Raw genomic sequence first — 20,117 nt, forward strand, 5'->3', positions numbered from 1 at the left:
CCAGAGAACTGTACCATACACTGGCGTCTTCCCTGGCAGGATGACGATAATGAGCTGCAGCCCTGAGTAGGTGTTCTTGAGATGCCGGAACATGGGCTCCACGCTGTCTGCCCCCTGCGCATATTTGCAGAAGCAAGGCTGGCCCTGGATGGGCATCCCTGCATCCTTGGAAATCTTCCGCAGCTGGTCTGTGAAGTTCCTGCAGCACAAGTATGGTCATGACAGGAGGCAGTGAGTCCCACTTTAATACCTCTGAACAAATGCCTCCATCTTAGGTACCTAGCTCTAGGACAGCCACTGAGACATTCTGAGATAAATGAGACATGATCACAGCCAGTATAAAAAAAAAACACATTTATAACTGAGTAGGACAAAATCACACTTGCTAAGTATTCAATGGTATAAGCAGAGAGCCAAGGGAGCCCAGAGAAGGGACCTCTGGGAATTCTGAGTCCCCACTTTGTCCCACTCAAGTAGCTGATTTCTGTGCACTAAGTCTGTAGCAGCAGGCAAATGCCCAAGAGAAAGGCCTCTGCTCATATTAAAATAAGCTCCAACAGTGATCAGAGCACAGGAGGTGCTCAGTAAAATTGAGCTCCCTTGTCCCCTACTGATTCTTTGAAGCCTAAGAGCAGATAATTAAACAAGCTTCTTTCCTTTGGCTTTAGGGCTTTACCCTAGGAAAGGAAGAGAAAGTTGGAAGAAATGATACATATGCAGTAGATTTAAAAAATCCAGCTACCTGAGTACAATGACAGACTGAAATAAATAGCAGAAAATTTAACTTGTGAAAATCCTACATTTAGATTAAAAGCAATATACAAATAGGGAATAAAAGCAATTATTTAGGGGACATTCTATAGCATATAAATACCAGTATGATAGATTCAAAAGTCTATATTGTGAGAAAATAAGTATTTTTTCACATATTTAGTAAAGAAACAAAAAGTAAACACAAGATAAATACAGTATGATATTATTATGTAAAATACAAAATCACTTGAGGGGCGCCTCGGTGGCATAGGCCGTTGAACTCTGACTCTTGGTTTTGGCTGGATTGTGATCTCAGGGTCATGAGACTGAGCCCCATGTTGGGCTCCACACTCAGCTTGGAGTCTGCTTGGGCTTCTCTCTCCCTCTCCCTCTGCCCCTTCCCGCCTCCCCGCCCCCCCCCCACCCCTGTGCTGTCTCTCTAAAATAAATAACTAAATCTTAAAAATAAAATTTAAATCATTTGTATATAGGTGTATAAAACATATAAATTAGATGGAAGGTCATAGTAGTTCATGACAGTGGCTACATTAGAGGGAGGAACTGAACTAGTATGGAGGATATAAAGGAACATCAAATTTAGTAAGTCAAATTTATTAAGTGGGTCTCTACTTCAAAGTGGTATTCCCAATCTTTTCTCTACCACCAGATCATACTTAGCATACTGTGTTCTGTGCTGGGGGCCACGTGTTGAAAGAAGTCTAGAATGGGGAAGATCTTGAAATACTCTCCTAAAAGTGATATGGTGGAGGTAACAGAACTTCTTTAGCCAGAAGAAAAATCCTGAGGGTTGACCATAGGACTCCCGCATCCATGCCCAATTACCAATTTCTCAACCTCCACAGCCACCTTCACTTCTCTCTTCTATCTCTTTTCCTGTGCTCTGGATCCCATCCCCTCACACACACTTAGGAACTTTGCTCTATTTACTTTCCAGTTTCTCAGAGTTCTTATATTCAGCCTCTGTTCACCATGTACATTCTCCCTGGACAATCTCATCCACTGCCATACCCGAAGACTCCGATTTTAATCCTTAGCCCAGAACCAAACATCCAACTGGGTACCACTGACCCAGGTGTACAAGTCATATTCTTACCCCTTGCATCTGGGGATCATTGGTAGAAGGGGATGTCTGATGAATAGACTCCCAATGCAGAGATTCTAGGTTTATCAGTTTCTGTACCCCAAAATATCAAAAACAATGGATTTTCTCAAAAGAACTGAACAGGGAAAGAACATGGGAATGAGAGACGCATACAGAGAACAGAGCTAGCCAATAAGCTGACACAAAGGCAGAGAGCTGGGAGCCTTTCCAATATTGCTAAAGGCCAGCTCTCCAATGCTAGGCCAAGGCTAGGAGTGGCCTAATCTAAATGGCACTAAAATCCCCAAAACCCAGGAAAGGGGACAAGAGGAACTCATTTAAAAGAAACTATTAAGTGTGATGGTGGTAGTTGTGTATCTATGAGGGGAGAGGGGAGAAGGACAGGCAGGGCAGCTGGAGTCCCTACATTCATCAGGTGCTGCTGTAACTAATTCTTATGAAAATCTGAGGCCAGCTGAACCTGCCAGAACACACAGCTTTATTATCCTTGTCAATACCTAAAGTGGTCAGCTCCACCAACTCTTCCTCAGCCTAGGTGGGCATTGATCCTTTGACCCTACTCTAGATCCAAAGAGAATAAGAAGTGACCACATCAAAAGACTACAGGAACTACTTAACCATACACTTTAAATGGGTTAATTTTGTGGTATTTGAAATATCGCAATAAAAAAAAGACTGCAGGGGAAGGGTCAGTTACTTTACTATTCATTCATTTGCTCAAGACCATTACTCCCCTAATGTGTTCCTTTAAACCATCTGGTTATATCATTTTCTTCATTGCTGTCATATGTTCCCAGCCCCTCAGCCACTAAGTAAGCTAAGAGGCCCTTACAACTCATGTTCATCTAATTCAGGTCACTTGGACCTGAATGAACAAATTCTGTATATAATACAGGAGAGGACAGTGCAGAGAACCAGCTGAGCTTTTGTTTCCAATAAGGAATATAAGCTTTGAAGCCTCAGATCTGATTTGATCCCAACTCTGACACTTTCCTGATATGTAAACCTTGTACAAGGTACTCTTTGAGTCTCAGTCTCCTGAAAATGGAAATACCACCACCTACTCACTGTGAAGATGAAATGAGAGAACATAAAATTAGATAGAGTGTTGGTGCAACATTATAGTCATCACTATACTATTTACTACCAATGTTAGTAATTATAACAATAAAATAATTCAGGCCTCCCTTAGGAGATTCATGTCCTGAAATCATCATTTCTGACACAAATACAGCTTCTTATCAAGACTTCTGACCACAGATGGACAGAAAAGGAACAGGCAGAAGTTTGAGCCAGGAAGCACAGGGAAGCAGGGTCAAGAGTCAGAAAGAAGAGACCACAGATCAAATCTTGGTCCCTTGTGGGTAGGGGAAGGTAGGCAGCTAGGGTCCTTCCCACCCTTCCACCCATACACCCAACCCTCCTTACTTGAGCACCTCTTCTCGACACTGTTTTTGGGGTGCGAAGCAGGCGATGGCCCAGACTTTGATCTCAATCCCATTGTAGAACTGTTTCCCCCGCATGTCCCAGACACCCTGATTAGGTGTGGCAATGGCCCGGTTCTGGGGATAGGCAGAGGGGTTGCCCAGGTGAGCCTCAGCAGAGCCAGGTGAGTAGGGGAGCAAAAGCCCCTGGTTATATAAACCCAATTCCCCCCTCCCATATGCCCTAGAGATGTTGTCTGGCCCTGACCCTGCTCACCCGGCCGCCGTACTGCAAGATGGGGGCCGGCAGCACTCGCCCCGTCACCTCCGTCATGTCATCCTTCACTTTGATCCCAAATTCCTGGATGTAGGGATCTAGATTATAGCTGGCATTCTTCATCTGCAAGACAAAAGAAGGGGATCTCAGGAGAGTAGCAGCTTGGCAATACTGCTCACCCTCTGGGTCCCAAGGAGAAAGCCCTGAAGAGCAGCTGGGGCTGGCAAGTAATAGCCCTAAAAAAAGGTGGGAAAGTGGAAAGTGAAGTAAGCGGGAGTGGATAACACAGGGAAGTAATACAGGAGGGAAAAAGAAATAGGAAGCCAAGTAGCTACAGGGTCAAGAGCAAGAGCAGTCCTATGGAATCCCAGGCAACAAATCCAGACTTGTGTTCTCCTGAGGATCCTGCCAAGGCAGAAAAGCATCTATGCTACCAGGGGCCCCAATGACTGAGCAACCAAGCATACATTTCTCTGCAGCCCTACTGACCAGGCGGCTAATCTCCTCCTGTCTGTCTGGGGCCGACCTAGCTGTAGCCTTTATCATGGTCGAAGTCTGGTTGTCGGTCAACTTCTTAATGCAGCGCTGCCCAGCCACAATGTTACAGACCTGAGGAAACGAGAAGGACAGGTAGCTCTGGCTTGAGTACAGTCCACCCTGTACCCAGAGCCCCACAATAAGGGAAGAGACCTTGGCTGTCAGCCCTGGGAAGGGGACTGCAAAATCTCTTGTGCAGAGACAGGTAAGTTAGAAAATATCCATGTGCAATACAAAAGGCAATATAGCCACTTTGTCATTAACAGATTGGGATCCAGAGCCAGATCTGGGCTCAGGTCTCATGTTAACTGGGAAGAACAGTAACAATCTCATAGGGTTGTTCAGAGACTAAATAAAATAAAGCACTTAAAGGACTGTGTACAGTTCTGGAACACAGTAAACACTCAGTAAACTCTAGCATAAATTATTATTTACCAAAGGACCCAGTATAGAGCTCTTCTGGATACTAAAAAACTCAATACACACAAACTGGATTCCTAAGGTAGTAGATAGCCCTCTTAAATGGTGACAAGCGGTCAGTTGCTCCTCTGCAACCCACCAGGAGAACTGGAGATGGCTCTTAACTCTTGAGCCCCAGCCTACAGATGATCACTAAGCCCTAAAATCAGTCTGTGTTGTCTGACAGCGTCCTCTATTGGTGTGAGGGACATCCTGCCATGCATTCCTGTTTTAGGCCCAAGAGAACACAGTGGAAATCAGAAAAGACTTTCTAGTAAAATACAAGACTTCCATTCCCCAATATACTACATTCAGGATGCTATGAACAGGAAGTCTGTTGGCAGAGTATAGAGAAAGCCAGTAGGTTGGGAAGGCTTGAGTTTGAAGTCCAGCTTTGCCATTTCTAGGTGATATGACCTTGGGCAGGTCCCTTAACTACTCTGAGACCCTGCTTCTTTAATTTCAGTCATGGGATAAAACACTAGCTGTTTATGAGGTTGTTGTGAGGAGGTAGACAAAATGAAATACGTAATTTGTTCCCACAGGGCCAACACTATGTAAGTACTGGTTTTCCTCCTAATTTCCAAATTTTATTTTGAAAAATGGTAGGTAAAACCAGAACAAGGTCACCTGCTCTTAAATTCCATATCCCAAAGAATATACAAATTAGTTGATTCAATTAATAAAAATCCAGAATTGTTAATTTAGGAGGTTGCCCTCCTAAAAGCACCTTAAAGTTGTAGCACTCTTGACAGATAATTTCAGCTACAGAATCAACATTAGGAAAAAACTAAAGTAGGCATGTGGAGAAATTGGAACCCTGTGCATTACTGGTGAGAATGTGAAATGGTACAGCCACTGTGGAAAACAGTATGGTGATTCCTCAAAAAATTAAACACATAATTACGATATGATTCAGTGAATCCATATCTGAGTATGTACTCAAAAGAAATGAAAGCAGGGACTAGAACAAATATCTGTACACCTATATTCATAGCACTATTCATTATAGCTAAAAAAGTGGAAGCAACCTAAGTGTATCCATCAATGAATGAATGAATAAAAAAATGTGGTATATATGTACAAGAGAATAGTATTTAGTCTTAAAAAGGAAGAAAATTCTGACACATGCTACAATATAATGAACCTTGAAGACATTATGCTAAGTGGAATATGCCAGTCAAAAAAAGCCACATATTATATAATTCTATTCATATGAAATGTCCAGAATAGACAAATGCACAAAGACAGAAATAGATTAGTGATTACTAAGGGCTGATTCGTGGCGAGGCGGAGTGTAAGTGACTACTAATGGGTATAGGTTTTCTTCTGGAGATGACGAAATGTTTTAGAATTAGATAATGGTAATGGTTATACAACTCTGAACATACTAAAAACCACTGAATTGTACATTTTAAGACGGTAAATTTTATGGTATGTGAATTATATCTTGATAAAGTTATTCTAAAAAGCAAAACAAAACAAAACAAAAGTCCCACCTGGCTATAATAGCCTACATGATTAGACCCTGCACTTCTCTCTGAAATCATCCCCTATTGCTTTTCCCCTCATACACTACACACCAGCCACTATGGCCTTCTTATCTCTTAAGAAATCCAAGCTCCTTGCTGCTTTAGAGCCTTTGTACTTACTATTTACTTCCTGCCTGGAAGGATCTTCCCTCAAGTTATTAAAGGTTGTTTCTATCATAATTTAGGACTCAAATGTCTCCTAAAAGAGACCCTCCCTGACCATAATAACTAAAGTGGCTCTCCAAACCCCTCCTCCCTTACTTCTGTCCCCTTAATCTGTTTTATTATTCTTATACCACTTACAACTATCTGAAACTATCTTATTTATTTATTGTCTATCTCCCCCTTCTAGAATGTAAGCTCCACGACAGCAGGGACCTTCTCTGTCTTGTTAATCTCTGTATTTCCAGCACCTAAAAGAGCATATGACACACAGCATGAGCTCAATTAATATTTGTTAAATAAACAAATGATAATAAGAATAAAAATATGTCATTATGTAAATTATTCACCTTGGAAACTAATGCTTGAACAGAAGTAATGTTAATTTGCTAAAGATCTTAGCTTGCAGTAGATATTAACTAAAGCCTATCTACTTAGCTGGGATTGTCCCTGAAGACTCCTTTTTACACTTCAAGAGAACATACTGTCTTCATCCCACTTTCCATGCATCAACAGCTATTAACCAAAATCAGAGTTCTTAGGTGTTGGGATCTTATCTCCCCTCAGCCTAATTCCCCCTGGTTAGTTCTGAAATCCCAGAAGCTCACGGAAGGCTTGAGCTTTGGTCCCAGCTATCTGACTCCTGCTGTGGAAACAGAGCAAGATGTTAGTCTAGGTTAGTGCTTCTCCAACTGTAATGTTCATATGAATCCTCTTTGGATTCTGTTAAAAGACGATTTTGATTCAATAGTTCTAGGTGGAACCTGAGATGCCGCATTTCAAACAAGTCCCACTCAAGTAATACCTGTTGCTCTTACTGACCACACCTGGAATAGTACTGGACTAAACAATGAAGAAGTCAGCAGTAGTTTCTCATTAGACATTTTGGCTAGTGTATACCAAATCAAATATACCCCAATGGTTCTGCATTTATATTCTATGACTTAAACAGCATTTCTGTTCTTTAACTGCAGGATTTTAAAGGTCTGCTAAAGCATAAAACTATGATAAATCTTGGGCCTAAAACCTTTTCAAAAGGAACACATTGATCATCACATTGATAACATGAATAGGATTCACATCATAGCTAACAGGTATCTCCCATTTTCTGGAAAATAAGTATACTTGTATCTCTAGGTCATTTAGGATCCCCAGCTGCAGGTAAAAAAAATTAAAAGTTAAGACAGGGTAAGAGAAATAAAAATTAAAATGAATGTGGATATCTGAAATCTGTCATGAACAAACTACTTATTTATTAAACATAAATACAGCTTTCACCTTTGCCTGGCAGTCCTAAAAGAACATGAGAGCAGGATGGGGAATAACGAAAGAAATTAGCAGGTAAGAATGAGGTCTACAATTCACAGAATGACCTCATACCTCTCAGAACGTCAATTTTCCAAACTTCAAAATGAGAATGAGAGACTACGAATGGAAGAACAGACCTCTCATATCAGTGTGCAGGTACAATGTTTGTTCTCCAACCCAGCCATTACTTGGCAGCCTCACCTCTAAGGGCAGGTAGGTATGCTTTTGTTCCTGGCCAACTTGCAGGCAGGGCAGATGGGGATACTTGAGCTGAAGGTTATATTTCTGCTTGAAATACTGTGCCACTGTGCACTCCACAGTCTGTCCACTCTCCAGCTGCAAGGGAAACCTGTTTGGGGAAAGGGAAAGAAGTGTCAGAGCCCAGCATTTAATCCCAACTCTTTAGGCTTACGACCATGGGAAGCCCCAGACTTGGCTTCATCCCTATCCAGCCTCTTTGAGCACTGCCACTCATGGGAAAGCAGGCAATACACAGCTCCCAGAGTGAAGACAAAAGATTTGAGAGGCAAGTTCCACAACATTCAAGACCATATCTGACATATGCATTTCTAAGGCTGAGCATAAAGTCCAACACACAGCAGGTACTCATAGTCCAGTAGTCTGAGGTCAAGAAAGTAGATGGAATCAATGACAGTTTCCCCAAGGTCTAGCCCAGGAGCCCTGCTTTCTTTTTCAGGAGGAAGAATAAGTTGTGAGAGATCCTAACATTTACAGAACTGAGACAGCAGTCCGGAGAAGACTCCTGTTCTACAGTAAAGGCCCAAGGAGGAAAGGTGGAGACCAAGAAGGTAAAAACATTAAGGAGAGTATTAAGGATCTGGGAAGTCTGGAGGAGGGATACCAAACTCCCACAGCTTATTTTTGAAAACAGGGCTCATCCTCAGGGCTGGTAGGGCTTGGGGAGAGAGAGGGGAGTGAAAGAAGTATGTTGAAATATCAGCCCTCTTCTATCAAGGTATGGCTTAGCAGCCTGTCAACTCACGTCTGATGGCTGGCAGGGCGGCGGGTAACATTACACACACGGTATTTCCTCTTCATCTGTCCACAGTGGGTCACTTCCACCTTTAGGCCTGGGATACACACACTGCTTGTCAGGGTTGGAAAAGGCTGCTCATGCGCCCAGGCTTGGCCTCTCCCCTGGACATATCCCAAGTAGGACTAAAGACAAAATGGTGCTGTTTCCCTTCCCCACTTGGTTGGGTCCTCACCTTTGATCTCCTTGGTGAAACGCACACGCTGAGAGTCTGTGAGGGACTTGGGCTGCTCATCTATGTTCCTGATGTCCAGCACCTCACACATGAACTCAATCACCGGCTGTGCCTTGTAGAAGGCAGTGGCTGAGACTGTGGGGACAGGGCAGGTATAGCTCAGCTCAGGTTTGGTCTTCCAGAATAAATGGAGGCACTGCTCTTCACACCCTCTTCCTTATAGGGTATTGGGATGGGAGAGGGGTCCCAGGGCTATAGGGATTAGACTAGGAGTATGGTTGCAGAGCTGGGAGGGATGAGGCTGGGAGTATGGTCACTGGACTCAGGGTGCCCCTGGCTCCATAGCTCTCCCCACTCACCATCAATGTTGAGCATCATCTTCCACATGGCAGGGCGCACAGACTGGTGAAAGCCGAACCAGACCTCGCGCCCACCCCCCAGCGGGTGGTAGTAGCCCTCAGGCGGTGAGAAGAAGGAGCGGCCCACGGGGGTGTACCTGGCAGGGACAGGCAGAGAACTGGTCCCTCGGGCACAGGCCCCCACCCTGTGAGGCATCCTGGGCACGGAGGAGCCCTGGCCTGGAAGGCAGGACACCAGGGCTTTAATTCCAGCTCTGATCCTTTACTAGTTGTATGACTGACCTTGTGCAAGTCTATCTTTTCTCTGTCCTGCAGGGACAGATGGGGTGAAGGTCCAAAGATATCTATAAGGGCCAGGGCCAAGGCTTTAAACCACCTAAATGTATATGCACACTGCTTGGCATATGGTAGGGCTTCAATGAATGCTTTATTTGAAAGGCATACTGTGGGACCTTAGTATGTGCTCATTCCCCACCTCCCCGCATAGCAATTCTGCCACCACTAGTTGCCCAGATACTAACTAAACCCAGTACCTCATGGATGCCAGGTGCCTCATGGCCACATCCAGGGCTTGCACGGACTCCAAGGGAACAGGGATCTGGCCACTGACCAGCGCCTCATGCAGCATGCGCCAGCTAACAATAGCTAGCCACTTGATGGAGACCTTGAAGATTCGATCCTTCCCTTCCCCAGGGATTGTCACCTCAAAGTCAACCTTCAGAGGAAAGGAGTGAAAGATTGCCAATGCCTTCCCACAGTCCAACATTCCTTGCCCTGTCCCAGCTGTCCCGCACCACACAGATTTGCCAAGCACCTGCTCCTTAAACTGACAGGGGCTCACAAAGAAGATTTCAGACGAAATCCAGACATTTAGTCTCTAGGTACCTTAGCTCAGTACTTCTATCCTTCTCAACTTAGCAGAAGTCCTTTAGGTCTGTTTTAAGTCTTATCTCAGTCTGTTTGGGACAGGGACAGACATACACTAGGCTAAATAAACATCAGCATCTACCCATCCCTCACCCTAAAACACACTTGCTCATCATAAAAGATGAAAGGAATTTCTGGACTGCCAGACTCCAAATAGGCTTATATGAGTTCTGTACCACCCCAGACACCTGACACAGGTCTAGCCTGACTCCCAGCTTACCCGTTCATTGCCAATGGGCAGTGCTGTGACAGTGTAAATGTTCTTCTTTCCATCATACACGGGCTTGCGATCACCAAAGATCTGAGGCTTGAAATGCTGGACCATGTATTCCACCACTTCCCTGTGGGGGATAGGAGCAGCCTATAGGAGCTGAGAGACTACTACTTCAAGCTTTTGGAAGCAATTCGATGTTCAGGTAATGTCCATCCCCTCCTAGCAGCTACTCTAATCTCATCTACTCTATGGTAGTGCTTCTCAAACGTCAACATTCATATGAATCACCTGGATATTTTATTAAAATGCAGATTCTAATTCAGGTCTAGAGCAAAGCCTGAAATTCTACAGTTCTAACAAGCTATCAAGTAATGCTTCTGGTTCTCAGATCACCAAGGCTCTAAAGGATCTGAAAGAGTAGGTACATGTGCCTTCTGAGCGGGGGTGGGGGGAGGGGGGGCAGCACAGAGAGGAAAAGCACTCATTCCCAGGGTCTATCTAGAATCAGGAACAAAATCCAGGCTGCTCCAATCCCCAAGCTGAGACATAAAGAAGGTAGATGAGGAAAAGATATGAATTGGAATAGGAGTAAACTGTGGAAGAAGAACCCCATCTCTTCCATCTCTCTGAAGCCCTTAGTCCCACCACCCCATTATCACTCCGTTATCATCTCTTTTTTTTTTTTTAAGATTATTTATTTATTTATTTGAGAGAGAGAGAATGAGAGACAGAGAGCATGAGAGGGAGGAGGGTCAGAGGATCAGAGGGAGAAGCAGATTCCCTGCCGAGCAGGGAGCCCGATGCGGAACTCGATCCCGGGACTCCAGGATCATGACCTGAGCCGAAGGCAGTCGCTTAACCAACTGAGCCACCCAGGCGCCCTATCATCTCTTTCTTGATTTCACTTCCTCTCCTCTGCCACTAAGATCCCAGAATGTCCATTTATCCTTCAAAATACCATTCCATCCAACTATCTGATTTCTTCACTTTCAAAGCTCTTGAATACTACTGGATTTAAAAAACTCAAATTATACATTGTAAATAACTGTAAACACATGGTTTCAATCCCAACTAGGCTTTAGTCCTACCAAGCAATCTTTTCCATATCCCTGATCAGTTCCATCCCTCATAGACTGTGTCAAACTTTCTCCTCTACCCTCTAACTGCAGAACCCATTCCTACCTCCAATCAAAAATCAACTCTCATGACTCTAAAAAGAGAGCACAAGATAGGCAAGGCCACCTTCAAGTTCCCAGAAATACGAATAAACATATTTATATATGTACACCTCTTTTCTTTTCCCCTCACACTTGAAATGTCCCTTTCATATTTAATTTTTAAATATATGAAAATTTGGGGCACCTGGGTAGCTCAGTCGGTTAAGCATCTGCCTTTGGCTCAGGTCATGATCCCAGGGTCCTGGGATGGAGCCCCGCATCGGGCTCCCTGCTCAGCAGAGAGCCTGCTTCTCCTTCTCGCTCTGCCTGCTGCTCTGCCTAATTGTGCTATTTCTCTGTCAAATAAATAAAATCTTTAAAATAAATAAATGAAAATTTGTTCAACTTCACTCAATAGAGAAACAGAATTTAAAATTAAACCAAGATTGGGGCACCTGGCTGGCTCAATTGGTACAGCAAGCAACTCTTGATCTCAGGGTTGTGAGTTCAAGCCCCACGCTGGGCACAGAGCTTACTTTAAAAAAATTAAAAAATAAGTAAGTAAAATTAGCCCAAGATACAATTTTCTACTTATCAGAATTCCAAAGGTCAAAAAATCCAATACACTGGACTGGTACAGACAGGGGAAGAGGCACTGATACTCTGATGATGGGAGTATAAATTGGTACAACTTACCTTAAAAAAAAAAAAACTGGTAATATCTCCAAATTTTTCAATGTATTATGTCAGCAATTCTACTCCTAGGAATTTATCCTATAGATACACTCATATTTGAGGGCAAAAATGTATCTACATTTAATAATATTCAACAGTTTCACTTTTTGTAGCAAAAGGTTAGGTTAAAGCTAAGTGTTCCTCAATAGATTTATTAAATAAGTTATAATACATCCATTCAATGGAATATCTATCGAGCAATGCAAAAGACTGAGGCAGATATGCATGATCTGATATATACTGTTCAGTGGAAAAAAGGTACAGAACAAGGCATATAGAATTCTATATTTTGTGAGTTGTTTTTTTTTTAAAGATTTTATTTATTTATTTAGAGAGAGAGAGTGAGAGAACACAAGCAGGGGGAGCGGCAGAAGGAGACGGAGAAGCAGGCTCCCTACTGAGCAAGGAGCCCGATGCGGGGCTCAATCCCAGGACCCTGAGATCATGACATGAGCCGAAGGCAGATACTTAACCAATTGAGCCACCCCAGCGCCCCTATTTTGTGCGTTTTAAAAATGTTTTATATACACATATGCTTGCATATGCAAACAAAAATATATGGAAACATACTCAAGAATGGTAACAATGAATGCCTCTAGGGAAAGGGACTAGGGGACTGGAGACCAGGGTAACAGGAGATATTTTTCACTGCTGCTCTTTTTGTAATATTTTATTTATTTATTTTTATTTTGTGCATATGTAGTTTTCAAGTAATAATGAAATAAATTAATTTTGAAAAGAAATATTGCTTCGGGGCACCCAGATGGCTTAGTCGGAAGAGAATGTGACTCTTGTTCTTGGGGTTGTGAGTCTGAGGTCCATGTTGGGTATAGAGATTACTTAAAAATAAAATCTTTAAAAAAACAAAAAGAAAGAAATATTGTTTCTTCTAAGGCTAATTCCCCCAACTATGTGTCCTGTAATGTCTTCCTGCCTTAGCAATGAGTGGGAACGCATTCCTCTTCTTTCTGTCCTGTACCTTTAACTAGCTTCTTCTCCTGTTTATAAGCATATCCATGTCTCATTCTTAAAAACTTTCCATTCATTCATTTTAACAAATATTGCAATGTGCAATGCATTGTACTTGACCCCTATGAATCCTCTCTAACCAACATATTCTCTCTCTCCTCATGCTTCACTGTCAAGCTATTTAGAAAAGGCTAACTGCTCTCACTATCCCTACCACTTTACCTTCTACTTATTCCTCAACTCACTGTAGTTAGATTACTAGCCCAACTACTCTGCTGAAACTGCTTTGCAAAAGGCACCAATTATCTCCTAGTAGCCAAATTCAATGATATTTTTCAGTGTTTACCTTACCTGGAATCTCCTCCTCAAAAACTTCCTTGAATCCGGTGATACTACCCTCTACCAGTTTTCTCTGGATACTCTTTGAAGATTCTGAGACTCAGGAAAGTAAAGACTCCTGGACATCGTAGCTTAGATGTCCATCACTTACCGGTTGACTCTGCGAGGACACTTATCCGGCTTGATATCCACCTCGTAGTGGTAGACGTCAATCTTAGGGATGTCCACCTCAAAGTAATTGGCCAGGAGCTTGATTGGTTTCCCCACAGTGCCAATGCCAGGCCGGCGAGGTGCCTGGAACACCTGCTGCAGGGGGGGCAGGTAGGCGCCCGCAGCTACAAGATAAAGAGGCTGGTGAGGGCAGAGTCTAGCAATCTCCTTATCATTCTGATCAGAGAAGGCACAAGGCCTCCCAGAACAGGAACAGCAGAGTATAGGGGAAGGCTCTTTCCTGCCTACCCAACCCAAATGAGGGGTTCCACTGGCTCAGACAACCCACGTTCATTTTTTTCAAACCTCTCTCCAGTTAGGAAAATTATCCTTCTTGTCTCTCTTCAATTCATCAAGTGAATACTTAATACATTTCTATTACATGTTAAGTAGAGGAACTAAATCTGGCTCCCAATAATCAAACTTTCTTTCTTGTACTAGATTAAGACACCTGCCTCCACCAGGTATCTAGCAGACCAAGTATGCTTCTCTTCTCTGCCAGCCAGATGCTCACTTCACTCATCACCATCCTGAACATGAAATAGCAACATCTTAATGCTCCTATACAATGTAGGCAGGAGGAAGATCCAAAGGTCAGGCTAGGGGGATGTGAGAGAGACAATGTTTTAGAAAGGATTAAGGCAACTGAATGGCTGAGGTTGGAGAGACAGAAAAGTAGAAAAGGCTTAAAAAGTAAAGTTTGGAGACAAAAGAAAGGAGAGAGGCTGAAACAGGGAGCTGACAAAGACGCCACAACTGGAAATCACAGCAGAAAGAGGCTTGATCTAGGAAGGAGGGAAGGCTGGAGTTAAGGACTGGGCAACATATAGGTTAGAATTGGGAGCTTGAGCAAGAAGCAAGGCTGCAATTGGGGAGACAAGAAAAAGTTCAGAAGAAGAAAAAGCTAGGGAATGAAGACAGGAAGAAGACAGGAGAATGAGCCATGAATAGGCTAGAGTAGACGACTTGGGAAGGAGAGGCAGCCATTAGCATGCTGGAGAAGAATGAGATACTGGCTCTGAGAAGGAGAATAAGGTACTCTGCACAGCCACATTTCCTTCCACACAGAAAGCACAGATAGTAAAAGAAGGGATCAATTTCAAGATAGAGCAGGCCCCTGGGAAAAGGCTAGGGCAGAGCCAGCTTCTACTACTTTCTCCTCTCTTGCCACCAGCTAGATTGCTGCCCCTAGTTTTATTTTCTAGCTTGAGGGGAAAGGGAGGAAAAAGGGACACTAAGAGAAGCCTTTGTCCACAGCTACTATTGTCCTTGCCAGTAGAGGACCAGCCCAGGTGGGAGGAGAGAGGGATAAACCAGCCCAGAACCTCCCATCACCGTAGCTCTGCTTTCACAGTCCGCCAGGCTGGGGGATGGGGCATATCCTCAGCTGGGGGGTCAGGAAAAGGTCAGAACCATTCACGGGAGGGGCATGCTTCCCGGAGCTAAGCTGCTACATCTCCTTCTAACCACCTGTCAAGCCCAGCCCCACTCTGCAGACAGGGAAACGCAGACAGAAATGGAGGCTCAGCCTGGGCGGAAAAGGCCTTCAAGGACTCAGCTACATGGGGAAGTGAAAGCCTAACTACTAGCACCTGGGTACCTACCCCAGAAAGAGCTGGACAGAAATTGCACACAAGCAACAGATAGATGCAAACACATAGGGAGACACATTCCTGTCATACACACCCAAGCACACACTTAGACCTAGATAGTTTACCTTTATATACATACCCCTCACTGCCCTAGATGGTGAGTTCTTCAAGAGCAGGGACTGTATCTTGCCTCCTAGCATATAGGAGGTGTTCAACATACAGATATTAAATGAATGAACAAAAAGATCCACAGATACATCACAAAGAACACACATGCATACACAGCACACAAACACCTGCAAACTGCTCAAACACAGTTATAAACCCTGCACAAGATAAACAACCTGGTGGATATAAGAGATACCCTTCCCCTCCCCAAGTTTTTACATTCCATTCATCTCCTTAGCCTTCCAGGCTGAATAATCGTTTGAATTCTTGGGAAAAAGACATCCCCTAGAGCTCGGGGGTGGGTAGAAATGATGGGGGATGGGACAAACACTCTAACCTCAAAGGCTTCCCTTCCCCAGAAATAGGACCACACATCAAATTCAGCCTTAGGCACCCTCCACTCCAAGGAGGCTTTGGGAAAACAGGGGAACCCCCACCTTCCCCTTCATCCCCAAACTAGGGAAGGCAAAAGGGAGAACCTCTCTCACAACCCATCCCCCTGCAAGCCTTAGAGCTGTACAAAGTTCCCCCCCCCTCGTTACTCCACCCTGCCCCCAGCTTTTAGTCTGAGAAAGGGAGACACTTCCCTTCAAACCCAGACAGGGACAGACGGCCACTTTGTGATGCAGATGAGGGCCCCAGCACTGAGGACAAAGCTTGGGCCTTGGGGGAAAGGGGCGGGGCCCTTCCTTGCAGACAAAAGCAAGGAGGGAGGGGCCATGAAAAGGACACTCCCCCTCCCCCATCCCCAACCAGCCCTGAGAAGGAAAAGTAACAGAGCTGAAAGGCCTGGCTCAGGGATTCCTTCCCTGCAGTTTTGAGGCCCACATACCTCCTTGGGAGCCAGACTGCCTATTCAAAACACAAACTCAAGGCTGGGTTAGCTGTCCAGTAAGGAGAGACTAAGAAGCCAACCTCTCTTAAAAAAAAAAGTGTCCACACGTGAGTATACAAAAATTACTAAATATCCATATATGTGCTTAACCATTTATGTTTACACTGGAATGTGATTCAATTCAATTACTAAATGTGTACTTTGTGTCAGGGCCTAGACATTCACTGTTTCCACAAATAAATTAGATATTACCTCTACCCTCCTGGAGCTCCCAATCCAGTATATGTGCTTAGAACACACCTGAGCACAGAAAGCACATCAGGACATAGCCCAGTGAAGCCACCACCAGTACCTTTAATTTTGTGTACTGTGTCCTCCAACTTCCAAGAGAATAATCTGGGCCTAGGAAGGAGGCAGTTATGGGGTCCCTCCATTCACAGCTTCCAGACTGAATTCCAATTACACCTTTTGACGAGGCAAAGCCTGTCCCATTAGGCTACAGCCAACTCCAGATACCAGGCTCTAGTCCCTTCCCTAGAAGCTTATCTCTTGTAACAAGCAAAAAAGTCAGTTTATTCATCCCTCCAGTCCATTAGGAATTCATCAGAATGAAATCATTAGCAGTCTAATATGGGTGCCGGCTCCTAGCAATCCATCTGGACCTCTGTGACCTACTCCTAGTCTATCTAGAACACAGGTTGCTCAAATAGTCTCCAGCCTAGAAAACCAGGAGAGTTCCTAGAATGGAGAAAGAATCCTAAGGGAAGGAGAAATGGTTTTCTGAAGTCAGTTGCTCCCTGTGCTCTTCATGAAGACCTACACAGCCTTTACAAAGTCGTTTTTGTTTGGGGGAAAAGTAGTCACTAAGTACTTATAGATCACTAAAAGGATGAGCTGAGTAAATTGGTAGGAACTATCTCCTTGGGGGGGTGGGGTAAGATCTGGCATAAAAAGAATGATTCTTCTACCGGCAATGAAATTCATGTCCCAAATGAAATGGAATTCATGTCCTGAACAGAAATCCTATTTCCGGGCGCCTAGGTGGCTCAGTCGTCAAGCGTCTGCCTTCAGCTCAGGTCATGATCCCAGGGTCCTGGGATGGAGCCCCGCATCGGGCTCCCTGCTCAGCGGGAAGGAAGGCTGCTCCTCTCTCTCCCACTCCCCCTGCTTGTGTTCCCTCTCTCGCTGTGTCTGTCTCTCTCTGTCTCTGTCAAATAAATAAATAAAAATCTTAAAAAAAAAAAAAAGAAATCCTATTTCCACCCCTAGAGCAAATGGAAGGAGGTAGTGAGACAAGACCTAAAGGATTCCCAGGTCCAGAATGCTCCTCTGATCAAAGGGTAAGAGACCTAGGACACAGGAAGTGCCACCATCCCACAGCCCATCCTGGAGACTCTGATCTTGAGGTAGCCCTACCCCAGTCTCTCCTCTGTTCTCATCTTTCCCAGCCTCTCTCTGATTGCCTGTGAATAAGAAGTTAAGGCTATCACCTGGGATTCATCAGCGTGAAAGCTATAAGCTCCCCCTTCCCTAAACAACTTACTTGTGACAAAAGGCTAACTTGGCAACCTTGGGTCTAATAACATGGCCCTGACAGTTTCTGGGGAGCAGACAGAAGAAAAAGAAAAGATACCCAGTGGGGGATAGACCCACAAAAAATACTAAAGAATAGAAAGAGACTAGGCTGTCACCTGAGGAGACATTTCAATGGAAAAATCATTATCTTTGGGTTAAAATATCCCATCTCTACAAAGTATTGGACCAGAAATGAGGAAACCAGGCAGACAACCCCTTCCAGGTAAACCTGGTCCTGGCCTTGCTCCCTCAGTAACCAACACCTTTTCTAACTCCTCTCTTCAGGGGGAGGACATTGCCTTGGTCCCAGTCTTTACTCATCCCAGGGACATAAGGCGGCATTTTGGCAGGTTCTCTCAACCCCTTCTTGGCAAATTGTGACTGAGGGTTTCCAGGATCAAGTGTAAGAGCCCCAAAGATGGGGAAGGGGGCCATTTCTATTTGCACTCTGCCAACTTAACCTTAAGAGAGAATGCGCCCCATCAGCGGGCTCCTTTTTCCAAGCCAAATCGGGCGGGGTGGGGGGATTCGGGCAGCCACGCCCCCACCACTTCGGGCTGCCACTTCCAGCTGCCACCTCCGCGCATGCTCGGGCGCCTCCGCTCCAGCTCCCCAGACTCACGGGGGGGAATCCCAGGACTGGATCCCCACCCACCGCCCCCTGACCCTCGCCCCCGCGTCAGGCCCGGCTGGGGCGGAGCTCACAGCCCAGCTCTGGCGCCTTCTCCCAAGAGACATTAGCCTACCCCCGCCCCCCGGCAAGCAGCCCCACTGGGCCCATCTGTGTCGACCCCCTCCTCTCCTGGACACCTGGAGCCCGCCCCCTGCCACCTGCCGGGCCTCTCCCTAGGCCTCCCGGGATCTCCGGGAGTCCTTACGTGCGTTCAGGCCCTTCTCCCAGATTACTTCCCACCTCCAGGAGTGCATACAGTCTCCTTTCATAAACAGCCCCCTTCTTAGGGCTTCCTTCACAAGGTTTCCCCCGGAACTGCATACAGCCCCCTTCAAACTGGGCCCCCCATCCCCTAAGAACCCCTCTCCTCACTCAGGAAGCCTTTCCTCACTCGGAAATCCTGTTCTTCACGCGGGAGTCCCCCGGTCCTTGGAGCACGCACCGTCCCCCACTCCCGGGGGCCCTTACCTGCTCCCGAGGGTCCCGCTTCCATCCCATATACCCGTGCGGAGGTCAGGCGGCCCGGAGACTGTGGAGTCCAGAGTGAGGGGCCTAGGTACCCCGCACTCTAGCTGCTCGGGCTTCCGGGCCGGGCTCGGCACCCCCCCCCAAGCCCGGCCGCTCGCGCCGCTGCCCCCGCAGCCTCCGTTGCCGCCGCCGCCGCGGAGCCTGCAGCAGCTCCCCCTGCTAGCGCCCGGCCAGCTGCCAGTGCGCAGGCGCGACCGCCAGGCCCAGGGGGCGGACGGGAACGAGTCAAGCGGGGCGCTCCGACGGCAACAAAGGCCAATGGAGAGGGGCGGGAGCACCGGGGACCCGAGGCAGCGGCCCCTGGCGGTCACCCGTCGCCATGCAGCCCGGCGGGAGGGCTCCGGTAGAGGCGCCGCGGAACGGCGCAGCGGCGTAAGTGGGGTGGGGCGGGGAGGGGGGGTGTCTGCCCCCAACCCCCCGCAGCAGCCTTTGGCCGTGTGTCTTTTCCCCAAACAGGTCTCTCCAAACCTACATACAGCCTTCCCCCTTTGCACAGCCACACGCACATTACAGGAACCCCACCTCATTCCCAGACCCCCCTCACACACTCCGAGCGCCCCATCACCCAGGGGCCCTGCCTCCCACCTCTCCTCCCAATCACCCTCATCCTTCCAGCCTCGGCTGCAAAGCGACTGCCTCCGCGAAGCCTTTCTCCGTCCCTAGTCACTGAACTCACTGACGCCACCCTCTCTTCCAGGCCGATTGCTGGGCGCTGGGACCGCAAACGAAAGAGACCCTGTCTACCCTGGAAGATGTCACAGTCTCAACTTAAGTGCGGCAACAGAGTTCTATCTGCGGGACCTGGGAAGCACCTGCCTGCATTTTTTCATCCAGAGCTCACCCCTGAACTCTGTCAATCTGCTTCTGTCCTCACCACGTCACTTAAAATACTTTTTGTGTCAAAATTCAAAGGATAATTTTCGATTCTTATTTCTCCGCAGCATCTGGCACTGACCTCTCCTTCCTTTTTGAGCCTTACTTGGCTTCAGAATTTTCTAAGCTCTCCTATTGCCTAAATCTTTTTCAGTCTTC

At 45.9% G+C, this 20,117-nt stretch overlaps 1 protein-coding gene across 1 annotated transcript in view; it reads right to left on the minus strand.

Moving 5' to 3' along the window:
• LOC123859799 (protein argonaute-1) overlaps positions 1 to 19,282 on the minus strand; it is a 67,371-nt gene extending 48,089 nt beyond the window's left edge. The window contains exons 1-12 of the mRNA XM_045898096.3: positions 19,026 to 19,282; positions 13,656 to 13,839; positions 10,311 to 10,431; positions 9,697 to 9,878; positions 9,164 to 9,300; positions 8,805 to 8,939; positions 8,579 to 8,666; positions 7,777 to 7,924; positions 4,067 to 4,186; positions 3,578 to 3,700; positions 3,305 to 3,438; positions 15 to 199 (exon numbers count right to left, since the gene is read on the minus strand). Coding sequence (XP_045754052.1) covers positions 15 to 199; positions 3,305 to 3,438; positions 3,578 to 3,700; positions 4,067 to 4,186; positions 7,777 to 7,924; positions 8,579 to 8,666; positions 8,805 to 8,939; positions 9,164 to 9,300; positions 9,697 to 9,878; positions 10,311 to 10,431; positions 13,656 to 13,839; positions 19,026 to 19,050 — 1,582 coding nt within the window. The 5' untranslated portion in view covers positions 19,051 to 19,282. The remainder of the gene's footprint in view (positions 1 to 14; positions 200 to 3,304; positions 3,439 to 3,577; positions 3,701 to 4,066; positions 4,187 to 7,776; positions 7,925 to 8,578; positions 8,667 to 8,804; positions 8,940 to 9,163; positions 9,301 to 9,696; positions 9,879 to 10,310; positions 10,432 to 13,655; positions 13,840 to 19,025) is intronic.
• Positions 19,283 to 20,117: the final 835 nt, after the last annotated feature.

The sequence above is a fragment of the Mirounga angustirostris genome, unplaced genomic scaffold, assembly GCF_029215605.1.
Source record: "Mirounga angustirostris isolate CCGP_5_RB_7025 unplaced genomic scaffold, mMirAng1.0.hap1 SCAF_4, whole genome shotgun sequence".
NCBI lineage: Eukaryota > Metazoa > Chordata > Mammalia > Carnivora > Phocidae > Mirounga > Mirounga angustirostris.